At 44.9% G+C, this 24,921-nt stretch overlaps 1 protein-coding gene across 1 annotated transcript; it reads right to left on the bottom strand.

Annotated features, from left to right (window-relative positions):
- Positions 1-5,071: 5,071 nt before the first annotated feature.
- Positions 5,072-24,391, bottom strand: LOC122657335 (geranylgeranyl transferase type-2 subunit beta 1-like). Its single transcript, XM_043852007.1, has 10 exons — positions 24,256-24,391; positions 24,037-24,098; positions 23,771-23,921; positions 23,338-23,454; positions 22,683-22,749; positions 22,162-22,310; positions 6,465-6,598; positions 6,288-6,386; positions 6,071-6,146; positions 5,072-5,451 (listed from the first exon to the last, which is right to left on the bottom strand). Exons 2-10 carry the CDS (start codon positions 24,088-24,090, stop codon positions 5,357-5,359), a joined length of 942 nt encoding a protein of 313 aa, XP_043707942.1. The 5' UTR covers positions 24,091-24,098; positions 24,256-24,391; the 3' UTR covers positions 5,072-5,356.
- Positions 24,392-24,921: the final 530 nt, after the last annotated feature.

Below are 24,921 nucleotides of genomic sequence, written 5' to 3'. Positions count from 1 at the left end.
TTATTACGGACATCCTTTTGGCTGAATCAGTTCAAGCATTCAATATTGATTCGACAAGTTGTCCATTCCTATGCTGAGATGTTACGTCACAACAAGCACAACAATTAGATATACCAAGAGTAATTTAGGCTACGAATGATGGACACGTGGCGGGGATAAGGCAAAACACGATATTTGTAGCCCTTCTCTCACTATCCCCAATATAATCTCATCATTATGGGTCTATTAGCCTAAGTGTCACATGCCTCCGCCTATGAAAAAAGAAGAAACACGACCAGCATGCGCATTTATAGTGAATGACTTGAAAACCAAGCTACACTGCTCATGTCCCATACATGTCCCGTCACTTTGAAACAGAGCCGAATTATACGACCCAGTGTGATGACATAGGACACAAATTCAAATATGCCCGGTTCTGTACCCGCTGAAAGTTGTAAGTGTCAGACTGTCGAGCCATATCATGCATTTATTGCGAACATCCTTTTGGCTGAATCAGTTCAAGCATTCAATATTGATTCAACAAGTTGTCAATTCCTATGCTGAGATATTCCAGTACCATTACCGCGATGTTAGGCCAAATCTTTTCTCCAAACCTACTATATGTACAGGACAAGTATCTCAAGTAAAGGATTGGATACTATTCCATCCAAACCACTATCCTTTCTCAATTGTCTTTGATCTCTCACCTTCAATTGATTGCTACGAGAACTGACTTTGGTTTCAGAGGATCCCCCTAGAGTCTTCTCCGACCCCCTCTTAAGCTTTTCTTGGTGTGTGCAAGTCCCTCTATCTAACGACCAAGATCTTCCACCAGTTTTTGCCCACATCGAATATTATATACTTCTTCATTTGGGTTGAAGTTTTGGATTTTAGACAGTAAAATGAAACTTATTGATGTATTTTATCGTAAAATATATTTTTTGATCATTTTGTGTTTTGGCCTATTTTAGTAACTGAAGCCAAAATTTGGCTTTTGGCTGAAATTTTCGAATGGGCAAAGAACACAACACCGATCCAATAGAGAGGGACAAAATAAACTAACACATTTTATAGAAAAGACCATTTCATGTGGGCTAGATATTCACAAAATGAAGAAATTTCATTTTCCGTTAGCAAACCAAAATGTCAATAAATAAGAAAAGCTGTACTCACATGAAGCTCCCATCACTTCAACCACTGTGGAGTCTGGGAAAGGGCAAATATGTACACAATTTTACTCCCGCTTCACAGTGAATCCACAACCATCAGGATATTCCCTGGCCGAATACGGATGTGATCGGATCCAGATATTCCCTGGCCGAATATAGATACCTCTAAATGGATTTGGATATGGATCGAATTCAGATTTTCAACCATCAATTTACATCTCTGCCTTGTGTAACCCGGACCTTCCTCCCCCCTGTAGACATAATTCACTCTCAATCCATATCTCTTAGATCATGATTCTCTTTTCCTCATAGTCTAGAACTTGTTGAATCTTAAAAAACCTTCATAAACATTATTTACTTAATTTTTTATTATTAAGTATTCAGATTTTTTTCTGGATGGATTTTTATCAGAGTATTCGGATATTTTTCCGGATATCTCTAAACAAATAAGGATGACTCTAAACAGGTAGGGATGCGGATTGGATTTGGATTTTCAGATATCCATTTTCATCCCTAGGTCACAATGAAGCAACTTTACCATTGTGATGAGACCAACCTATTTTTTACTCCTTCCTGACATGTTACGTTGCAACAAGCACAACAATAATGATATACCAAGAATAATTTGGGTTATAGATGATGGACACGCGGTAGGGATAAGGCAAAACACGATATTTGTAGCCTCTCTCCAACTATCACCGATATAATCTATCATTACAGGCCTATTATCATAAGCGTCACATGCCTTTTCCTATGAGAAAAGCATAAACATAACCAACATTCACATTTATAGCAAATAACTTGAAAACCAAGCTACATGGCTCACGTCCCATACATGTTCCATTACTTTGAAAGCAAGGCTGAATTATACGACCCAATGTGATGATGTAGGGCACAAATTCAAATATGGCCGGTTCTATACCCGTCGAAAGTTGTAAGCATTGGACTGTGGAGCCATATCAAGCATTTATTACAGACAACCCTTTGGCTGAATTAGGAATTAGTTCAAGCATTTAATACTGATTCGACAAGTTGCCCATTGCTATGCCGACATATTCCAATACCATTACCGCCATGCCATGCCAAATCTTTTCTCCAATCCTATTATTATAAATTTTTGCCCACATCAAATATTATAAATTTTTTCATTTGGGTTGAAGTTTCGGATTTTAGACAGTAAAATGAAACTTATTGGCGTACTTTAGCTTAAAATATATTTTCCGATCATTTTATGTGTTTTGGCCTACTTTAGTAAATGAAGCCAAATTTGGCTTCTTGATGAAATTTTTTAATGGGCAAAAAACACAACACCGACCCAACAAAGAGGGGCAAAATAAACTAACAAATTTCATAGAGAAGACCATTTTATGTGGGCTAGACATTCACAATTGGAGAAATTTCATTTTTTGTTAGCAAACCAATATCTCAATAAATAAGAAAAGTTGTACTCAGGGCATGAAGCGCCCATCACTTCCATCACTATGGAGTCTGGGAAAGGGCAGATGTGTACATAATTTTACTCCTACTTCGCAGTGAATCCGCAACCACCGGGTCGCAATGGGGTAACTTTACCGTTGTGATGAGACCAGCCTTCTAAAATTTCAATCCAAAATTACCAAAACTTTATTTTACGGGAGAAATAGCCACCAAAATGAAAAGGGTTCATAACTTTGATTCTTTCCTATTAATGTTTTGAAAATAAAAAAAAAAGCATAAATTACACAGACCTCCCCTATAATTATGCCTAATTCAAGAGACACCCCTGAATTTGGAAAAACTCCACAGACCTCCCCTGTAACTATGCCTTGGTTACACTCGGCCCCAACTTCGTCCGTGAGTTGCTGTTAAGTAATGACGTCATATAGAAAATAAATTATAATGACTAAGTTACCCTTGTTTGGAAGAACATTACCCTTTTGCCCTTTTAAATGATTTGCCCCAAATAGCCAAGGCTTTTCGTTTTTTCACTTCCTTCTATATGCAACTCATATGAAAACTCCTTCAAGGAAGAAGATCGACCAAACTTGACGAGCTGCTATGTTTGTCGCCCCTGTTGGTGAAATACATCCACAAAACATTTCTCTGCAACTGCTACGTTACTTCAAATCCCTTGGATTCACCATTCATCGTCCTAGGTACCTTCCTTTAAATCGTGTGTCGACTGACGCCCTGCAACTGCTTCAATTCGGTCTCGATACTCTTACTATTTGGACCTGCAACCCTCAGTGCCCTACAAGCCTCTACCACTACTGTTGCAAGCCATACCCAACCCACCGCCCCTTCCATCACCCTCAAATTTCTTCACCAGTTTCTATTATCATACCTAATCAGATCTAATCATATCAAGCATCAGATTAGAATTTTATTCTACCAATCCTTAATTGAGCCCATCCCTAGCAGATTGATCTGTATTAAATGGTGTTGCCGCTGGAGAATTGATATGTTTAAAACTGATTTCGGTGGAGGTAAATGGGTTGAGATAAAAATGAAGTTAGGATTTGGGATTAGAAAATGGGAACGAGAGAGAAATGGGGAAGATGACGGTTGTGGGTGGAGTAAAAAGGAAAAAAAGGAAAATAAAGAGAGGAAGAAGGGTTTGGTAGAGGTCATGGTGCTCATGCGTCGGTGGTAGTTCCAGTAGGAAAGGGGGAAAATCAAAATCAAAATGAAAAAAAAAAAAAATTGGGCAGCAGAAGGAACAGAAGAAGAGGAGAATAAACCGTGGCAGCAATGGATTTCTTCTTGGCTCAGGGGGCTTCGGCGTTACACCGCAATGGGGGATCGTCTTAGGGTTTTCAAGGAAACAACCACCAACTCAATGAGGAAATCGCAGGTCACAGGGGGTGGTCGTCCCCGGAGAAGATGATCGGCTTAGGCCAAAGTTGTTTGATACACAGAAGGAATAGAGAGCACGGGAAGGAGAACCTCGAGAGGAAATGCAGTCAGAACCTCCGTTGATGGTGCTCATTCAGCTGTTTTAGGTCGAAGGAAGAAGAAGAGAAATAGGTGTTTAAAGATTAAGGGTGGTAGGGTCATATCATGATTTTAAGTGGTTTTGGTGTAAGGGTAGTAAGGTCATTTTATTATTCAACCTAACAGAATCACATTTTGGGGCCGACTACAATTTTTAAACTAACAGGGGTGTCCATTGAATTAGGCATAGTTACAGGACAGGGTCATGCAATTTACTCAAAAAATAAATAAGGTTCTAAATACATCTAACGGTCAATTTTTATAAAGAACCAATGCTTCTGTTTGAAAGGTATACCTTTAAAATCCAATCTAACCTAGCTTGACCAGGCGGTCGAATTCCATTTATAAGACTGATTTTGGTTTTTGAGGGTCAATAAAGGAATGAGGTCTTGATTATGGACCTTCCGAGTTGGTTGCCCCAATATGTGTCAACATGTTCCTTAGGCTATCTAATCTCCAAACATGAAAATTTCCAGCCTAATTGTACATAGCTAAAAAGAGAGGCCTCTTTTCAGATCTTATTGATAAAATTCAAGAATATATACAATGACTATTTTATGAAAGTTAAAAAACAAAAAAAAATTAATGATCTGTCTAAAATGCCCACTTTGTTAAACAGAAATCCTGTTCCCTTTAATATGGGGTAGAGGAATATTATATTGCTCACCCCAAAACAAAAGCTTTCCCTGATAGATTTTTAGAGACACCATTATGATACCAATAATATCATAATGTAGTTGAATGGGTCCCATAAGGTAGACCAGGCTCAATGGTGATTGTCCCTAAATAAGGACCATACCTTATTAGAATGTCAATTACTACTACCACATTCCAATTTTTCCCAAAAGGGCATAATCAAGTCAGCAATTCCAGAGCAGTAAATGGAAAAGAGAACCCTATGTACTCATCATAGGTCAAATTTAGGGCTTTAATTCAATCATATGCCCACCATGCAATGGTCCCAAACAAACAATGAACCTTGTAGAAAAAGCAACTATATTGTGTGATTCAATTGGCAATTGTCATTCTCATTGGGTGATTATGTGCTCAAGCTCATTAGGATTGGCAGAAAGAAGTTTTTACCACCATTTTCCATTTCAGTCTCTGCTTTGCTTGATTCATCAAAACTCCAGGTTGGTCATTGGAGCCATTGCTGAATTCCGTTGCACATAAATCATGTGAGCCCTCTGTCCATATATAGATGTTGAAAATATACTTTCATGGAGACAAAATCCTCATTTTTTTAAGATGATCCTATTCACAACATCAACAGGTAAAGCATAAGCTGGATCAATGGCTTTCAACCCTGAATATTCTAGAAGCGAGAGTCCTGCATCAACAACAATAAGAAAGAGCATGAAGATGTCATATATTGATATTAGAGGCTATAACCTGAATCTATGAACCATACAAAGAAAATATTGATCTTGATTGGAGATGGGGAATAAGCTCAGGCAGCAACCAATGTAATTGCAAACATCCTATACCTGTGGCTTAGAATCCACCATGCGATTAGGAAGCTAGGAAGACAACCTGAATATGATTTGTTTATCTCAGGAAAAGTGGTTGATTGGGGCATGTATTAGAGGCTCCTTTTTATGAAGTACCAACATGAAACCAGCATTACTAGGGGGTGTTCAGGGTTAAGAATGGGCACCCATAATCCAATCAAACAAGAAAAGTTTCTGCCCAAATAATCGTATGATTGGATGACGATTGCAAAAAGTTCCACCCCGCCCTCCTGCCCCCCCCCCCCCCCCCAAAAAAAAAAGAAAGGATGAGAGCACCAAAATCCAGAGTCCAAGATCTTCATGTTTTTAGCTCCAAATAGGAATTACCAGGACCCCTGGACATATATATGGGGTGCAAGCTTGCAGTTCACCATCTGAAATGTACATTCAATACGAGGCTAACAAGAATAACAAACGAAAACCAAGAGGTTTTTATACCAGCAACCCCAAAATATGTATGGAAAACATCAACAGCATCATCAGGTCTATCTGAAATTCCTCCATTTTCTGTGTCCTGCATTTCAACAATTGAATGAGAAAAGCACAGATAATTTGAAAGAGAGATTCCAGAAAGGTATCATGCTAGTGCATCCCTTAATTTCCGACAAAGAAACTCAAAGAAAACTTAAAAAAAGTCATTGAGTTCAGAATTAACCTGACAGTCTAATATGAATCTTGCAAGCTTTTCTTTGTCTATCCAATGTACTCTGTCAATCATGACCAGGCTAGAAAGAACCCACCATGAGTAGCAGACCTGAAGCAAATACAGGATCATCCATGAGAAGATATGAGTGAAGTTTTCCAATGAAAGCTCAAATTTCAACAAACTCACATCTGGAAGCTTCTCAGGCCGCCCATTTAGACCTCCAGATTTAACTTGCCGCTCACATAACCACCACCCTAGGAGGTCTCTGTCAATGTGGTGCAAAGAACCTGTTATTGCAAGGGCACCTACACAGCAGAAGACTGCAAACACAAAAGCCAGACCCATACATTATGGTTGTCATCTTCATTTTTTTTTTGATAGTAAAAGACAAAAGATATTATTAAACATTAGAGAAATATACAGATTTTTTGGATTGGGCATACTTAGCCAGGTTCATATTGCTAGGCATAGGCTATCTCCCTTAGTACTAAAACATATATTCTGGGATATATCAGTAATATACATCAAGTCCTGTATACACAACCAAGGCCAAGGAGCAGTTGGAGAAACCTTGTTAACAAAACTGCAAGGTATTAATTTCCAGTAAATTATGGGCCGAGCGGGCCTGCCTATTACAGTCCATTTAGACATGTTGAGAGCATGTGTATTAGATTTGAAGGGCAGTTGGGATGAGCATTTACCTTTGGTCGAGTATGCGTACAATAACAGTTACCGAGCTACCATTAGCAAGGCACCGTATGAAGCTCTACATGGTAGGAAGTGCAAGTCTTTGGTTTATTGAGATGAGGTCGGTGAACGGAAAATTTTGGGACTGGAAATTATTCAGAGGACTTGTGAGAAAATGGAACTGCCACAGAGGGGGATTGGAGAAGCTCAAAATCGGCAGAAAAGTTATGCAGATATCATAAGGAAAGAGTTAAGTTTGCTGTTGGCAGCATGGTGTTCCTTCGAGTGGCTCCTATGAAGGGAGTTATGAGATTTGGGAAGAAGGGGAAGTTAAGCCCCTGATGAGACAAAAGACCAGATGCGATGAGAATGAGCCATCGAGGTCGTGAGTCCAGGACAAAGTCGCGCAGCCTGACAAACGCGAACCAGGATGCTCTCCGAGCTCGTAGAATGGACTAGGTTATGAACGTCGTGCTGGGCTGGGTGCTAGGTCGCACCCCAGCCCGCACCACTAGGACGCAACGTGCTCGCCTGTAAACGGCAACAGTCTGGCCATAGCTAGGCATGAGAGGAACGACCTCCATAACTTAACAACACCAACGGTCTCACTCCACTCCGAGATTCCAGCTTACCTATTCAGGCACGATTTTACCTCTCAACCACCTTAAGTAAGGGAGGTAACGCACATCCAAACTATCTGAATTCTCATTGAATTGACTGCTTCTCAAAGATCTAACTTAAGCATCAGAGTGAGATCACCGGCGACTCCCGTCCTCTTTGCTAATCCTTGTCTTGCAGGCAGAACTCGCTCCAGCAGGATTTCTGACGCAACAGTTTGGCGCCGTCTGTGGGAACGACATTCTCAAAGCCTCAAAATCCCTACCAAACCGTCAATCCAAGATCATGGCCGGAGAACAAAACGTCGTTCCACCCAACACTCAAGTTCCACCAACCGTGGAGAATCCGGTGACACGCCGGGAGACGAAGAATACTCGTGGCGGAGGACAAACCGGGAAGCAAATCTTGCGGTAAACGAATACTGCACCAACGGGACCTGTCGGAACCCAGCTCCTGGCGGTGGGCGAAACCGCAGAGACCCAACCTTCAGCGACTGCGGATGCTGGCCAAAATACAACGCAGGATCAGGGCCAGTCCAACCGCAGCACCAAGGCACTGCCACCTCCACCGCCGTTGCCTCAGGGGTTCACCCATACGGTGGTAGATCCTAACGCGCTTGCCAATGTGGGCCAAATCCAAAACTTGCAGCAGCAGGTACTCCACTAGAATGAGTTCCTTAGGGACGTGGTCAGAGAAATTCAAGCGTTGAGAGCAGCCAATCTGGCAGCCGTTGGCCTACCTCCAGCACCAGCTTTGCCCCCAGCACCTGTGCTGGCGCCCCCAAGGAACGCTCAGGAGAACCCGAGGCCCGCGAGCAACTGGGAGCAAGGCTGGGTCCTCACACCCATCCAGGAGAGAACTGCCCCCTTCGGAGATCAGTCGCACAGGGAACCTGCCTACTAGGAGCAGACCCTCGCGAGGGGGGGAGCAATCGACGTCCACCGGCCGGAGGACTTATAGAAGGACCGAGAGAAGTCGCACCAAAGCCTCAGAGGCACGCACTGAGCAGGTTGACCAGCAGAGGTCACCCAGGCGTGATCTCCGAGACGAGTTGAACGCGCGTCGCGCCAGGGCAGACGCCGTCCCCAACCAGATCGCTGAAAGTGAGCTTGACCTTAAGCTCAGGGAGATGAATACAAAGATCGTGGCCCTGGAGAAGGGAAGTGTCCCTGAGGAGAGCTTCAGACCCGGCCAACATCCCTTCACGGCTAAGGTAATGAGGGCTGAACTCCCCAGGGGCTTCAAGCCTCCTACCTTTGAGGCCTATGATGGCAAGGGTGATCCCAATGACCATATCAGTTACTTCAACGCCATGATGACGGTCTATGGCGGGTCTGATGTGGTGTCGTACTGCTCATTCCCCACCTCTCTTAAGGGGCCAGCAGCACTGTGGTTCGCAAAGCTGAAGCCCAACTCGATCAGAAGCTTCACCGAGTTGGCCAAAGCGTTCGTGAGCCGTTTCCAGAGCAACATGAAGCAAAAGAAAACCGCTGCCAACTTGCTGGCCGTCAAACAGCGAACTGATGAGTCCATCAGGGATTATATCACTCGCTTCAACAAGGAGAGCCTGGAGATCAAGGACTTGGACAATGCAATGGCCTTCAACGCCTTGCATAATGGGGTCACCAACCACGACCTGGTAAAGTCGCTCGCCTTGGACCCAGTGACCACCATGCCGCAGCTACTGGATCGCTGCTACCAGTACGCCAATATGTTCGACATCATGAAGGCGAGGAAGGCGGTGGATGTAAAGGCTCCAGAGAAAAAGAGAACGAGCGAGAAGGATGAGAAAAAGAAAGACGCTAAGAGAGCGAGGTCCGACCGAGACCAGAGCCCTGACTACACCCCGCTCAAGACCACCAGGACCAAAATCCTGATGGAGGTGTATGATCGAGGCCTATTGTAGTGATCCAGGCCGATGTTCTCAAGGCCTGAGGACAGAAACAAGAATAAGTTCTGCAAGTTCCACAAGGATGTCGGCCATGACACCGAGGATTGCAGACAACTAAAGAGAGAGATCGAGGACGTGATACAGAAGGGCCATCTGAGGCGTTATGTCAAGGAAGATGGGAAAGATAATTCCAGAGGTCGTGAAGCCGGAAGGAACGACCACAGGAGGGAAGACAGGAACAGAAGAGGAGATGATCGAGATCGCCGCGACGACCGGCGCGATGACTGCAGAGAGGTCAGGAGGAACGACAACGAGGCCAACACCTCCTCAGCGCCTGCTATCCTCACCATCCTGGGGGGACTAGGGCAAGAGTCGTTGTGCTAAGCCAAGGCGAAGGCGCGGTTCGTGGCCGTAGGTGAGGTGCCCGAGAAGAAGGCACGAACTGAGCCCGTGATCACATTCTCAAATGAGGACATGGAGGGACGCTGTCGTGGTTCAGACAGTTATAGCCAATCGTCCCGTCCACAGGATCCTGGTGGACACTGGGGCATCGATGGACATGCTGTCCTATGATGCCTATTTACAGTTCGGGTTCGAGCCAGGCACATTGAAGCCTGAGTCCACGCCATTATACGGGTTCTCCGGCACACCAGCCCCGATCGAGTGGTTAGTCGAGCTTCTCATGACAGTGGGGACCGCCCCTTGTCAAAAATCCATAAAAGTCAACTTCATGGTCGTGTGAGTGGCGATTGCCTATAATGTCATATTAGGCAGACCAAACCTGAACGAGCTAGGAGCTGTGGTGTCCACTAAGCACCTGAAAGTCAAGTTTTCTACCCCGAATGGTATAGGGGAGTGCCAAACAGAGCAGATGAAGGCCCGCGAATGCCACGTTGCTTTCTTGAAGCAGATCAAAGGCAACTGTAGGGGGACAGCCCACCCAGTGGAGGTCGCGGATAACCGCGAAGGTGATAAGCACTACCAGCGGGGCGAGCCGGTTGAAGAGCTCATTGAGGTCCCACTGGACGAGCAGGATCCCACAAGAACTGTGAAGATCGGATCTCTGCTGAAGAGTGAGGAAGCGAGGGAGCTCAACTCGTTCCTCCAGAAGAACAAGGACGTGTTTGCCTGGTCAACGGCTGACATGCCAAGCATACCACGCCACATTGTTGAGCACACCCTGCACGTGGACCCTACTAGAAAGCCAGTGCAGCAAAAAAGGAGAACGTTCACCCCAGAACGATAGGCCGCGATGAAAGAGGAAATAGAGAAGTTAAAGGCATCTGGCTTCATCAAAGAGGAGCAGTTCCCAACATGGCTCGCGAATGTGGTGATGGTCCCCAAACCAAATGGGAAATGGAGAATGTGCGTAAACTACACTGACCTCAATAAGGCATGCCCCAAGGACGAGTACCAGCTGCCAAGGATTGACCTCCTGATAGACGCGACGGCAGGGCATGAGAGGCTGAGCTTTATGGATGCTTACTCGAGATACAACCAGATCCTGATGAAGGGGACGAGGCTTATACAACATTTCGTTCTGACCAGGAAAACTTTTGCTACCTGGTGATGCCTTTCAGCCTGAAGAACGCGGAGGCGACCTATCAAAGAATGGTAAACAAGCTGTTCAAGGCTCAGATAGGCAGAAATATGGAGGTGTACGTAGACAATATGCTAGTGAAGAGCATAAGGGCCCAAGATCATCTGACCGACCTAGACGAAGCGTTTCAGGTGCTGCGGGCCCACCAAATGAAGTTGAACCTAGCCAAGTGCGCCTTTGGGGTCAGCTCTGGCAAGTTCCTGGGTTACATGGTGTCTCAAAGAGGGATTGAGGCCAACCTGACAAAAATCAAGGCCATCCAAGAGATGAGCCCGCCCAGGACCGTCCGTGAGGTACAGAGACTAAACGGAATAGTGGCAACGCTGGCACGGTTCGTGTCGCGATCGGGGGACAAATGCTTACCGTTCTTCAAGACCTTGAAGAATTTGAAGGACATCAAAGGCTTCAGGTGGACTGAGGAATGCCAAAAGGCCTTTGAAGATCTAAAGGCATACTTAGCCAACCCGCCGCTGCTGGCACGTCCAGTACCAAAGAAGGAATTGCTGCTATACTTGGCCGCATCACCCATAGCAGTGAGCGCGACCTTAGTAAGAGAAGAAGCGGGGGTACAGAAGCCAGTGTACTATCTCAACCACGTGCTGCTAGACGCTGAAACACGCTACCCCCAGATCGAGAAGCTCGCGTTCCCCCTAGTAAAGGCAGCTCGCAAGCTGAGGCCATACTTCCAGGCCTACCCCATAGTGGTCATGACCAATCAACCACTAAAGAAAGTACTCCACAAGCCAGACGTGTCTGGGAGATTGACCGCATGGGCCGTAGAACTGAGCGAGTATCACTTTGAGTATAGGCCCAAGACGGCCGTAAAGGGCCAAGCTCTGGCAGATTTCGTGGTCGAGTGTACACAAAACGAGAACGCGCCGAAGCAGGAGGACCAGATGGAAGTGGAGACCAGCCCTGAGCCGTTATGGACCATGTTCGTGGATGGGTCGAGCAATTCAGAGGTCAGGGGGCTGGCTTCATTCTAACGAGCCCAGAGGGCTTCAAGATACAGGTCGCACTACGCCTTAACTTCCCAGCCTCAAACAACGAAGCAGAGTACGAAGCACTGATAGCAGGGCTAAGAACGGCCAAGGCCATACAGGTCAAGAGGCTGACAGTACGAGCTAACTCATAGCTGGTCGTTAACCAGGTTAACGGGCATTATGAAGCCAAAGACGACAGCATGGCGGCATACCTAGAAGTCGCCAAGAACTTGGTGAGCTCGTTCAATGCGTTCGAGATGAGCCGGGTGCCCCGGAACGAGAACGAGAAGGCAGACGTACTCTCGCGCCTGTCAATAGAGACGCTGGCTCAGCTGGACGGGTTAGTGTACATTGAACAGTTATTGGAACCCTCCCACCAAGTCCGAGAGGTCACGCCGATCGAGGTCGAGCCCAGCTGGATGGACCCGATCGTCACATACTTGAGGGACGATGTTCTGCCCAAAGATAGGATCGAGGCGCGTAAGGTTTGAGGTCGCGCAGCTTGATATTCAATGGTGGAGGGGGAGCTATACAAAAGATCGGTCTTTGGTCCGTTGCTAAAGTGTCTGACCCCCACACATGCTCTAAATGCCTTGACCGAAGTTCACCAAGGCATATATGGCAGTCACATGGGGGGGCGCCATTTGGCCTATAAAGTGCTGAGAGCAAGGTTCTACTGGCCCAATATGCAGAAGGAAGCGATCCAATATGTGAGAAGGTGCGAGCAGTGCCAGAAGTTTGCATCCATACCGCACCAACCCGCCACAGAGCTAGCCTCCATCCTTAGTCCTATCCCCTTCGCCATGTGGGGAATGGACATCCTTGGTAACTTCACCCCAACTTCAGGGGGAAGGAAATACCTTGTCATCGCGGTGGATTACTTCACCAAGTAGGTAGAAGCAGAGCCAATAGCGAAGATCACGCGGCAACAAATGGAAAAATTCTTTAGGGATAAGGTTATCTACCGGTTCGGACTACCAAAGATACTGGTGACAGACAACGGGACACAATTCAATAACCCTCAGTTTAGGGTGTTCTGTGCCCAGTACAACATAGAACTCCGAACGACCTCGGTAGCCTACCCACAAGCAAACAGCCAGGCGGAAGTCACCAATCGCACCCTGCTGACAGGGGTAAAAAGATGGTTAACCGAGGCGAAAGCAAGGTGGGTAGATGAGCTCCCCAACATCTTATGATCGTATCGAACTACAGTTCGAACGCCCACGGGTGAGAGCCCGTTTCAGCTAGCCTATGGAACCGAAGCTCTGGCACCGGTCGAGGTAGTAGCAGGCTCGCTCAAGAGCCTCAATTTCAACAAAAGGACGTACCAGGACAGACTGAGGGCCAACCTGGACTTCCTTGATGAAGTCAGAGAGGACGCGTTGATGAGAAACGTGGCATATCAACAGAGAACGGCCTGCTACTACAATTTTAAGGTCAAGGAGAGGACGTTTAGGGCCGGTGACCTGGTACTGCGCAAAGTAAGCGCCTCCCAACCTCAACACCAAGGCAAGCTAGACGCAAACTGGGAAGGACCATATGTGGTCTCCAAGCAGATCAAGCCAGGCACTTATATCTTAAAGACCCCGGGAGGCAACAAGATGCCACGACCCTGGAATTCAGAGAATCTGAAAAATTTTATCAGTAAAGTCATTGAGGTCGTTGTAAAAGTTGCTCGAGAATCAATAAAATATCAGTTCGTGGTCACAGTTTTGTCTACAGTTGTGCTCACAGTTTCGTGTTGACCTAAATGGTTGTTTTTAAAGTCTAGCTCGTTGAGCTAGCACGAAAGACTGACCTCTAAGGTCAGCACTAAAGACTGGCCTCTCAGGTCAGCACGAAAGACTGATCTCTAAGGTCGGCATTAAAGTCTAACCTCCATGGACAGCACTAAAAACTGACCTCCAAAGTCAGCATTAAAGTAGCGAAGGCAACAAGATCGCGACTCGAAGAAAAACTCAATTGAAAGAGAAAGAGATTCTTTTATTAATATTTCAAAGCATAAAAGTACAAGTACATGAGGGGATTACAATATCCAAGAACAGTTACAAAAGATCGATTCATGATCTAGGTTCCCCTTCACTGTGGGAGAAAACGTGGCAAACTAAAGCCCACCAGCAACGCAAGTTCGATGAAGGGCACCTCGGTGCTCTCGAACAGAAGAAGGCTGATGAAGCACAAGCACCAGGGGTCGCGAAGTGGGAAACAGGAGTAGCAGGTATGGAACGATACTGAGCTCAGTATTCTTGGTGCAATACCACCTGTTACAGAGCGACCCCGAGAATCAAGAGCAGACTGCTCTGCCAAATGGGATTTACCATCAGAGGGGTAAAGCACCCAAATAGTCTTGTTTCTACTCCTCTACCTCTGAAGGGAACGAAGAGCTTGAAGAGCATGAGCGTGTTATGGGCTTGGGTTCTCCAGCGCACTGATGGCTCCACATCACAACCGTCCGGATCCGTTAATAGTGGGATCAGGAGAGGGCAGCCTCCTCAAGATTCTCCACCTCTCTGATGTAACACTCCCACTCCTAAGAGTTGGCAATGGGACGCTACACAGAGAGGAACCCTCACAGCCAGTCACCCAAAAGACACTGCATGTCGATTGAGGTTTGAAGCTGTAAGGGTCACTGTCGATTGAAGGTTGAAGTCGAAAGAAGCACCAACAAGAAGAATAGGTCTCCCGAAATTTGTAGCCCCTGTATCTGGAAAGGCCCTGGCATCGTGAGCGGCGGAGAAGGTATAAACCTTAAAGAGAAAAACAGCGCAATGACGAAAAGGAATCCATAGATCCGGGAAAAGCACATGGAGCAAAGGGCATAGCCCCTATTTAAAGAGTCAAGCGACGGTTTGAGATCCAGAACCATGTGGAGGGGAAGTTACGTCCAAGACCACGTGCCCTAATCTTATTGGCCTAGCACCTCCCCAAAAAATTGGAGAAGGCACAGTCACAAGGACGACGATTCGGTTTCCGTGCCAACGCCATTACGCCCAGGGCCACGTGCCCGTGCCCCATTGGCTCTTGGCCTCTCCAAGAAACCTAAATGGTGTCGTTACCGAAGCGGCAATTCAACTTCAACGCCAGTTCCATTAATGGCAAGGGTAAATCGCATGTCAATCAGAAAGGAAAGGCAGTAAGTGCTTGCGCGGGGAATCCACCAGAAATCTCGGGGAAAGATCCAGAGTCATGATGACACTTACATCACGTGGAAAGGCAAGCATGACAAACAGCAGACACGGAAGGTCAACTTCAAAAGTTGATGGGAAAGCCCAGTCCACAGGGCTGGCCTGAAAGCATGACTTCGAAGGTCAACACAGGAGTCCAACTTCAAGAACAAGCGATCTAAAGAAAGAGACAGACGAAGAAGAAAGAACGGGCTCCAACACTTAAGAAAAATATCTTTCAGTGATGACGGGCTGAATATTTACACAGTACACAAAAAAAAATAATTAAAAAAAAAAGGGAGAGACAGAACTATAAAATCTTCAATTGTTGGCCGGTAGATCTAAGGCAGAGGCCGCAACGGCTGAGGTCGAGTCCGCTGGAGGAGGATCGTTGGAAGAGCAGTCCGCCGGAGGAGGATCGTTGGAAGTGCGGTCCGCTGAAGGAGGATCGTTGGAAGTTTGGTCCACCAGGGGAGGATCAGAGGGAGTGGTCCCATCAGCAGTGGTCGTAGTAGTTGTAGGAGGAAGCACTGGAGCAGGGAGATCGCCTTCTACCGTAGGACCTTTGGAGGCCGCTAGCACCTTGGGAGTCGCAAGAACAGGGGGGATGTAGTATTTGAAACCTGAGAAGTCATAGCCTGGGGTCTTCTTGAGAACATGCTTCACTGTGTCATTCACACCGCCCCTGTAACCCTTACGACTCACCTCTTTCATGCGATCCCTCAACTCCTGGGAAATCTTGAAGGCCTCCAGGGCTATCTTGACAGCCTCCTCGATCACCTAAGTTTGCCGGTTCTGGAAGCTGACAAAGTCCTGGACGGAGTTGGTCTTTCTCTTCTCCAGCTCAGTCTCTCTCTTCGCCTGAGCCAGCTGCTTCTCCAGCCCCTCTATACGCTCAGTAAAGGATGTGACCGTCTCCCGGTGATCCTTGGCCGCCTCCTCTAGAGTAGAAATTGTGGTCGCAGCGAGCACCGCCTGCTCCTCTGCGACCTTCCTCTTCCTTTTCTCCTCCTCGTAGGAGGCAGAAAGGCTCGCCACCCTCCGTCGGAGTTCGCTCGCCCCACGGGTAACCTGCACAAAATAGGGCGACGTCAAGAGATGGCTAATAAAGAAAACAATGGAGGGAGCCAAGTTCGAGGCTCACCCTGGCGAAGTCCAAAGCGAACGAGTCTATGAGCTCGTCGTCAGATTGGGCCCGAATGGCCGCCACGTCTTGAGGGGGGCCGTAATCCATCAGCTCCTTAGCAACCTGGGGAAAGTTGAAAGATGATTCGCCCTCATAGACCTCCCACTGGAACTGGAGGCGCTTCTTCCCCTTTGGAGGGGGCAGACTCTTCTCGCCCTTGGCAATCCCCCCCTTTGCAGGGTCTTGGGGGGCTTGCTTCATGTCCTAGGGAGGCTTCTCCGAGGGCCTTGTCCCCAGTGCTGCCTTCTTCGGAGGCGGATCGAGGTCCACCACTTCATCACGAGTCCTCTTCTCGAGGACCTTTGGTAACGGGGGCTTGGCGGACTCATCCACCTTGTCCTTACCCTTCCCCTTGCCCTTCAAGGGGAGCTCCTGCTTATCTTGACCGACCCGGATGGGGGGGGGGGGGCGCAGAATCTCTGATGGCAATGCCCGGTAGGGAAGAACGAGTCTTTCGCTTGGGCTGCTTCTCCAAGACTTTCTGCCTCTCCACCTCCGCCTCTCCGCGGAGCTCATCAAAGTCTGGCTCGTAGTCCACTGAAAAGAAAACAGAGACAAGTCAGTAGCAGCTCGTGATCCTAAAGCAAAAGAAAAAATAGGTTCACAGGGGAAGGGACTCACCCAGTGTTGAGCTCAGTCAATACCTAACCAACAGAGCCTCATCTGTCAGATCGCGCACGTCGAAGGCCGCGCCCGGCGCGACGAGCTTGAGACACCGTTGGTCGTATGAGCTCAGCATAGGGACCTGGTTCACGTGTTTCAGCTGCACCTGCTCCCACTCCGCTTTGAAGGGGTCGCCCTTGATGTGCGCGAAGAAGAAACGGTCTTTCCACTTCTTTGCGGACTGGGGCATATGGCATATGAACTGTTTGGGCTTCTGTGGCTGTGGCTTCTCTGTACCATGCAGAGCCACATAGAACCACTCATCGGTGGTCTGCTTCAGATGGTAAAAATAAACAAAAAGCGCCCACGAGGCCTTACGGCCGAGCTGGGTGAAGAACAGATAAAAACCAAAAAGCTACTTTCAGAAATTCGCCCCTAACTGACTGGGGGAGATCGTATAGTGACGTAGCACCTCCAAAACAAACTGGTGGACAGGGAAGCGGAGGCCGCACTAGAATGCGACCTCATACAGGCATACAGTGCAAGGCCGTGGGGTGTTCGCCCTCTCGGCTTTGGTGGGTACCCATGTCTCCACCTCTGGGGGGAATCCATACTGGGCCCTGAGAGCAGCCAATGAGTGCTCAGTCATGGTACTCTCGAAGGCAGCCATGCTGGTGGGTTTCACCTGAACTCCCACCTCCTCATCTTGAGCGCCACCGCCTTCGGCGGTGCGCTCCTCTAAACCCCTGGTAGAGGCTTGTACCCCTCCACTAGATTGGGCAGAAGAAGCATAGGCCAAGCGGCCAGCCTGAGCAGCAAACTTCTTGGACCCAAAGAGTGCAGATCGCTCCTCTTGGGTCCTCTCAGAACTCACTTCGGGGTCGGAACCCCCACTCATTCCAGCAACCTCGTCGAAGCCCCTATCGGACTCGGCTTGAGAAAAAGAAGATGACATGATGGCAGGAACTTACTAATGGCAAAGTAGCAGATGTTGCGTAAAGAAAAGTACGGCTCGAGCAGAACGCGCGGCACGGGCTTGCAGGGTAAAGTTTGAATGAAAGAGCTTGAAAGTTGGCGAAGAAAATGGCGGTCACCGGAACAAATACAGCGGCAGGAAACAGCAGCAACAGAAGGCAAAAAGAGCAGAAGATCCAAATTCGCCAAAGATCAATAAGAAATAACAGTAGGGACGAAGCCCCAATTTATAGATAAAGAGAAGAGGAAGCGCCCTCGAATCCAACGGCCAGGGGGTAAGTCCATCGTAGGGCCGAGACAGCCGATGTTGGATCTGGCCGAGGTGTAATAAAAGCGTAGGCCACGTGGCTGAACCGTAGTGAGTGGCTTAGCACGTCGGGGATCAACTGACGGTAGGCTTAGCCCAGACCTCATAATGCCTACGGCCACGCGTCGGTTCGAATTTGGAACGTCAAGCGTCGCCTTGGATCGAGGCGTCTTAATGGCATAGGCCACTTGTTGACCGATGGCTGGAACGTCAAGTCACACCCCGCCATCAATATGTCAGGCTTAAGCGTGCGAGATCAGACGCCAAGGAATTTGAATCGATTTAACTCCCCAGGACACCAACGTCCAAGGGAGTAAGGGGCTCGTGATGAGACAAAAGACCAGATGTGATGAGAACAAGCCATCGAGGTCGTGAGTCCAAGACGAAGTCGCGCAGCCTAACAAACACAAACCAGGATGCTCTCCCAGCTCGTAGAAAAGACCAGGTTATGAACGTCGTGCTGGGCTGGGCGCCAGGTCGCACCCCAGCCCGCACCACTAGGGCGCAACGCGCTCGCCCGTAAACAGCAACAGTCTGGCCATAGCTAGGCATGAGAGGAACGACCTCCATAACTTAACACCAAGTTTAGCATGGACCAACATGGCCCGAGACTCTCGCCCACATCACGCCTAATCCGGCGCATGGGAAGTAACGGATAAACATTATCCCCACACTTCACTCCACAACGGTCTCACTCCACTCCGAGATTCCAGCTTACCTATTCAGGCACGATTTTACCTCTCAACCACCTTAAGTAAGGGAGGTAACGCACATCCAAACTATTTGAATTCTCATTGAATTGACTGCTGCTCAGAGATCTAACTTAAGCATCGGAGTGAGATCACCGGCAACGCCCGGTCCTCTCTGCTAATCCTTGTCTTGCAGGCAGAACTCGCTCAAGCAGGATTTCTGACGCAACAGCCCCAGATGTGGGATCTTTTGAAATACTTGGGAGGGTTGGACATGTGGCATACAATTGCTTTACCATACTCCTTGTCCAGCATTCATAATGTTTTTCATGTATTGATGCTGAAGAAGTATGTTGCGGATCCTTCACATGTTTTGAGCTATGAGCCACTCCAACTGAAAGAGTATTTGTCATATGAGGAAGTACCGGTGCAGATCTTGGACTGCGAGGAGCATGTACTTCAGAACCGAACCGTTGCATTTGTGCATTGGAGGAACCATTCGGTCCAGGAGGCATCATGGGAACAAGAAGATGAGATGCAGACTAGCTATCCGTAGTTTTTTTTATCATCAAGGTGTGTTCAATTTTGAGGACGGATTAATTAATAATTTTATTTTTGCTAATGATTTTATGATTTTATAAGGATTTACTTGATGATTATAATGCTTAATGAATGGTTAAGTATAAGTTAAGGAATGCGTGTGTATGAGAATTGGAGGAGGTCAGGTGTAGCATCCCATTTATTTCGGTTAAGTGTGGTTTGAATGGGTGAACCATAGTCTAATGGGTTGAAACTTGAGTGGATGGCTAAAACATGGTCTAAAGTGGACCATGTGGTTCAGCATTCTTGCATGAGAGACAAGTGTGTTGCTTAATGAAATACTTGTAATTTTGGAGGCATGGGTGTAGAGGCATGTGTTGGGCTGCATGTGTGGTAGTTGGACATGTGCCTTGTAATTGCAAAATTAAATAACAAAAGAGAGAATAGAGAAGGAAACAGCCCATGATTTTGGGTGTGATGTTGTTGTTGGTTTTTTTTTTTTTTTTTTGCTGCAGAAAATGGAAGAATGAAGAGAGAAACAATAGAGAGGAAAGGAAGGGAAAAATCAGAGAAGAAAAAGAATGAGAGAAAGAAGAGAGTGAGCGATCTGAGTTGTTGAATGGGAATTGAAGAGCTCACCATGAGCTTTTGTTGCTGAAATTTGCAGAGAAAGAACGGAAGAAGCAAGTGAAATCAGACAAGAAAAGAGAAATTGGAGAAAGAAAGGAAGAAAGAGAACCAAGAAGATAAAGGAGGAGAAGAGAAAGAGGTAGGTTCATGTTCTCTTTAGTTTTAACTTTATTTTGCAGTTTTATTTATGTGAAAATGGAAGAAGTGTGTGTGTGTGTGTGAGAGAGAGAGAGAGAGATGATTTGGTTTGGGCATTCTTGATCCAATTTGTGTTCTGTTAAAAACAGAATTTTATGAAACTTTGGTGGGTTAAAAACCTATCTTAGAAGATGATTTTGAATCTCATTTTTGGCATGGTTGCTCACTGTTATGCCTAGTTTAAATCTGTACTTTTTGAAAGCAAATGGAAATGGGGAGGTATGACTTTTATTATGAGTTTTGGGGCTGTGCACACAATATTTGCCCAGAATTTCTGAACTACATATTTGAACTTTGGACTGATACTAGGTGTGTTTAATGAACCTTAGACTGAGGGAAAGTATGTTAAATGGATATGGACTGATGTTAAGTATACTTTCTCCTGATCTGAAGTATGGGAATGAACTTTGAACAGAGGTAATGCACTAATGCCTGCTAATTGGACTATGGACTGATATAAAGATATGAGAGATGAGGGACTTTTGGACTAAAAACATATGGAGGGACTGCTTTAGACTAAAGTGGACTGTTTCAAAGTATTGGACTAAGATTTAGCTCTTGGTTATGTAAGATGTATAAAACCTTCTGAGCATTATTTAAATTTGTAGGAATCTCTATTTCTTGAGAGATTTAGACTGTAGAAGAACCTTTGAGACTTTGTGGACTGTTCAGAGCATGGTTACTTTATTGTATAACCACATAAGTTTTCTTGTAGTGTTGCATGGTGTTATGTTTAAATGACTAAGTATGCTTACAACTTTTATAAACGATGTGTCAGGGATGTTTTAAAGCATGCTTTATGATTGTAACTTAATGCTGGCCTATGGTTTATGAACGAAAAGAGAATCTTATGGAAATGGACTGTTTGATACCCTAATGATTGTTTTGTCTATAATGAATTGAAGTATGAATGTTTTATACTCTATTGAACATGACTGCTTTATACTCTATTGGACTGTTATATACTTTGGAGTGGATTGTTTTATACTATGTGGACTCTTTTATACTTTATTGTCTATGCGTTGTGCTATCTCAGATATATCTGCCAAAGCAGGATCAGCACTTGAAGAAGGGGGGAGGGGGGGGACAGATGCACTAATGTGATTGTGCATCATGTTCAAAGCCTAGGAATCACTAATGTGATTGTGGAGACAGATGCGAAAGAAGTGGTCGATCTGTTAGAAGACAAAATTTTCAAGTCATAGCCAAGGACAGTTCTAATCAGCTTTAAATTTATGTTCTGAACTTTTGGTTTGTGATATTAAATGTCCAGTGTATGCTCCCAGAGAAGCTAATAGGTTGCCCACAAACTTGTTAGACAGGAACTAAAAGTAGATGGTACCACATATTAGAGCCATCCACTTCCATTCTGGTTTGATAGTTCCTAGACTCTGAATATCATTATACTTTACAATTCTACTGTTTCTATGAGTCAACATAAGGATATGAATATTCCAAAAATTACATCTCAAGCACTACTGGTTAATTGAATGTTACAAATGCATCTGCCTGTTTCTGGGTTTTGGGGGTTGCTTGTTGTTGGACACTTTGTGTCTGTGTCTACACCAGTCACTCGCATTTTTTTTTCTTGGTATGACACCAGACACTTGTGTCAGTGTCCACACATCATAGAAAAGAACAGATAGGAGAAGACAGAGACAAATAACATGGAAGTACACAATAATTTAAAAGAGGTCACAAGGGAAATAAGAAAGTTGAACTTTTAAAGTCATTGCAAATGAATATGCTACAAGTGCTCACTAACAAAATATTCAGACCTCAGCAAAGAATAATTTGAAGTTATAAACATACTTTGCCCTGCATGAGACTCCCCACCAGGTGTGCTTCCAAATCCACCATCCAAATTTTTGCATCGCACAACATAGTCTACAGCCTTCTCCACATTGATCTTCTCCAAACGATGTAATATTGAGAGACAACATATTGCAATATAAGAGAATCTACAGATAGAGATTAAATTATTCAGAGCATATGGGCAAAAAAGGGTGTTAACATATTTACACACCCCTCTTGCTTAGGAGGAGGAAAAAATTGAAGAAAAAGAATTAGAACAGGTGGTAGTGGAGGTGAGATTTCAAGATTTTATATTTTGCCATATTATCTGGAAACAGCTTCTTTGCGAAAACAGGGGTAAGGCTGCGTACATTATGACCCCGCAATGGCGGAAGCCTCGTGCACTGGGTATGCCGCCATATTATCTGTATAATATATTTTATCCTCATAACTCAATATTAAATAGACCACTTAAACCATGATTGGAGTAAAGAAAATGTGCAAAATAACTAGAGAAGAGGGTAAGAAGAAAGCTGAACCTGGTATCCACCTCACCCCACATGTCCCCAGAAAAGGATCCATCTTCGTTCTGCAACCCAGCTACATCTGACTTTAAGGTTAAGTCAAACATCAATGAAAGGACCTTGTCCTTTATTTTATCTCCCCAGCCCGAAGAAAACAGTTGTAAATTTTAAAAACAAACATGGACATTTCCTACAAGAAACCCAGCTATTCATTCTTCTATCTTTTTTATTTCCAGCTGTAAAAGGTGAATTTGGGACTAAAATAACTCGAGGCTAAGGCACTTACTATAGCCTGAATTGAGAACCAGTCTATATCATACTCAATTTTCAAGTGTTAATACATGACAAAAGGCATCATCCCAAATGGCTAAGAGCATAAGAATTATGACGAACACAATGGCTCTTTTAAAATTAATAAATGCACAAAAATTACTAAAAATATAATAATATATGTAAAGAAAAAATAAATTAAATGAGAATTCATGATCACATAAAACCATTTAAGCTCATTCAGGCTTGGTAGCCCCATTGTCACAAATCTCATTCAGATTTTTATACAGTAATTTGGTCCACATGGGACAAAGACATACTAATTGAATAAATGGAAATAATTGGGAAAAAAAATCTTAAGGAAAGAACAAACCAAATCAAACCTTATGCTGAAGGATACAGTTTGACACCTTATCAATGTCGAGAACATCTAGCTTGTCAAGAAGAGTGAAAATTTGCACAGCACTCAAGGTATACAGTAAGTGTGGGTCATGTCCAATGTTACCAGCAAAGCCACCTGCAGAGACAAATTTCTTTATATTTATAAGCAACAGAATGCATACCATCTTGGCCCTCTTAAAAAACAATTAGTGGAAGCCAAAAATAATTTGTCTATTTTAAGCGCGCATGGTGCCAAATCCTCACTATATATTAGATACGCAATAAATAACAGAAGAAATCCACAAATGATTGTCAAATTATGTACATTCTCACTGCATATGATCACCTAGGTCAGACCTATCATATGGAATATCGAAGGACTAACGACAAGGTGAGTCTGTAAAACATATAGGTTTAATGAATAAGCTATGGTGGGTGAATTTGGTTACAACCTGATTCGTCTTGGCACTTCATGACCCATGAAACAACTTCATCTTGATCAATGGTTTCAATCTTCCCCAGAAGATCAAGAGTGGTCAATCCCCAGTATGCACCGTTCATCCTTAGATGCTCTATCACCAAAGATTCAAAATCATCCTTCTTCTGCGGACAAATTTACTCAAAGTTAGAAGGCCAATCGAGCAAAATCTGATCATAGCAGAAATTTTGAATGTAAAGAATCAATGTGGAAGATCTTAAAAACCTTAATAGAACAAACCTTTTCAATAGACAAAATGTAGCGGACATGTTTCTTCACTTCTAGCTCCCCCATTCTAAAACCTAAAGAAGAAGAAGAACCACATATCAAAATTTTATTTGGAACCAAAGCTCCAAAATTAATGGAGATTAACAAACAAATTTCATTTCTACCATGGAAAAGCCAAAATAAACAAAAGCAAAAACAAGAATTGAAAGGAGATAACAGAAATCAAACTACCAACAAAGAGGAATATACTGTCTGGCCCAGGAATTAGTCTAAGCAAAGGAACGAATCAGTGAAGAAAATAAGCCGGGACCCCAAAATTTCAGATTAGAATTTGATGGAATCCCCAAATCCAAGAAAAGAGCCTCACTGATTCCATAATCGTAACAGGGAAAAAACATCGACGCCCATTTATCAATCCAAACAGTGAGTTTTGGCAGGACGGAGATTGCGTTCCCAACCCAAGAAATTAAGATATCAATCAGAAATCTGATTCAATAAGAGCAACGATGATTAAAAATCTCTCCTACTTAAAAAGAAGTACGGGATTTGTAAGAAATTTGACTTGTGAGCCCTTACCTTGTGAATTAGTTGGGAAAATAAATATTCCCAACAACCCAATGTAAAGCCAAGGGTGTAAAAATTAAACTGAAACCGCTTACTACCGAAATCCCGAATCGAGCATTAAATTGGACTCGGCAAACCGTTTATTAAAGGGTTAATTTCACAGACACCCTCTATAAGTATTTAATATGTCACGGACATACCATACTTGGTCAAAATATCATAGATTATTTTTATTTTATGAGTATATTTCAATTTAATCCACTGTGCAATTAAGTCTCTGTTAATTCTTTTATAATGACAAAATTACTCTTATAATAGGATGAATTTTCTATA

Source organism: Telopea speciosissima, chromosome 4 (assembly GCF_018873765.1).
Source record: "Telopea speciosissima isolate NSW1024214 ecotype Mountain lineage chromosome 4, Tspe_v1, whole genome shotgun sequence".
Lineage (NCBI taxonomy): Eukaryota > Viridiplantae > Streptophyta > Magnoliopsida > Proteales > Proteaceae > Telopea > Telopea speciosissima.
This window is presented reverse-complemented; position numbering and strand designations above follow the sequence as displayed.

Bases quoted from the DNA above. Each gene is read 5' to 3' on its own strand.
- LOC122657335 (XM_043852007.1), bottom strand. From the start codon at position 24,090: ATGGGGGAGCTAGAAGTGAAGAAACATGTCCGCTACATTTTGTCTATT. The intron at 6,599-22,161 runs GTATGTTTATAA...TTGTGTTTGCAG, and splicing joins GGAGTCTCATGCAGGGCAAA to TCTTCTGCTGTGTAGGTGCC. The intron at 5,452-6,070 runs GTATAAAAACCT...TTGTTGATGCAG, and splicing joins TACATATTTTGGGGTTGCTG to GACTCTCGCTTCTAGAATAT.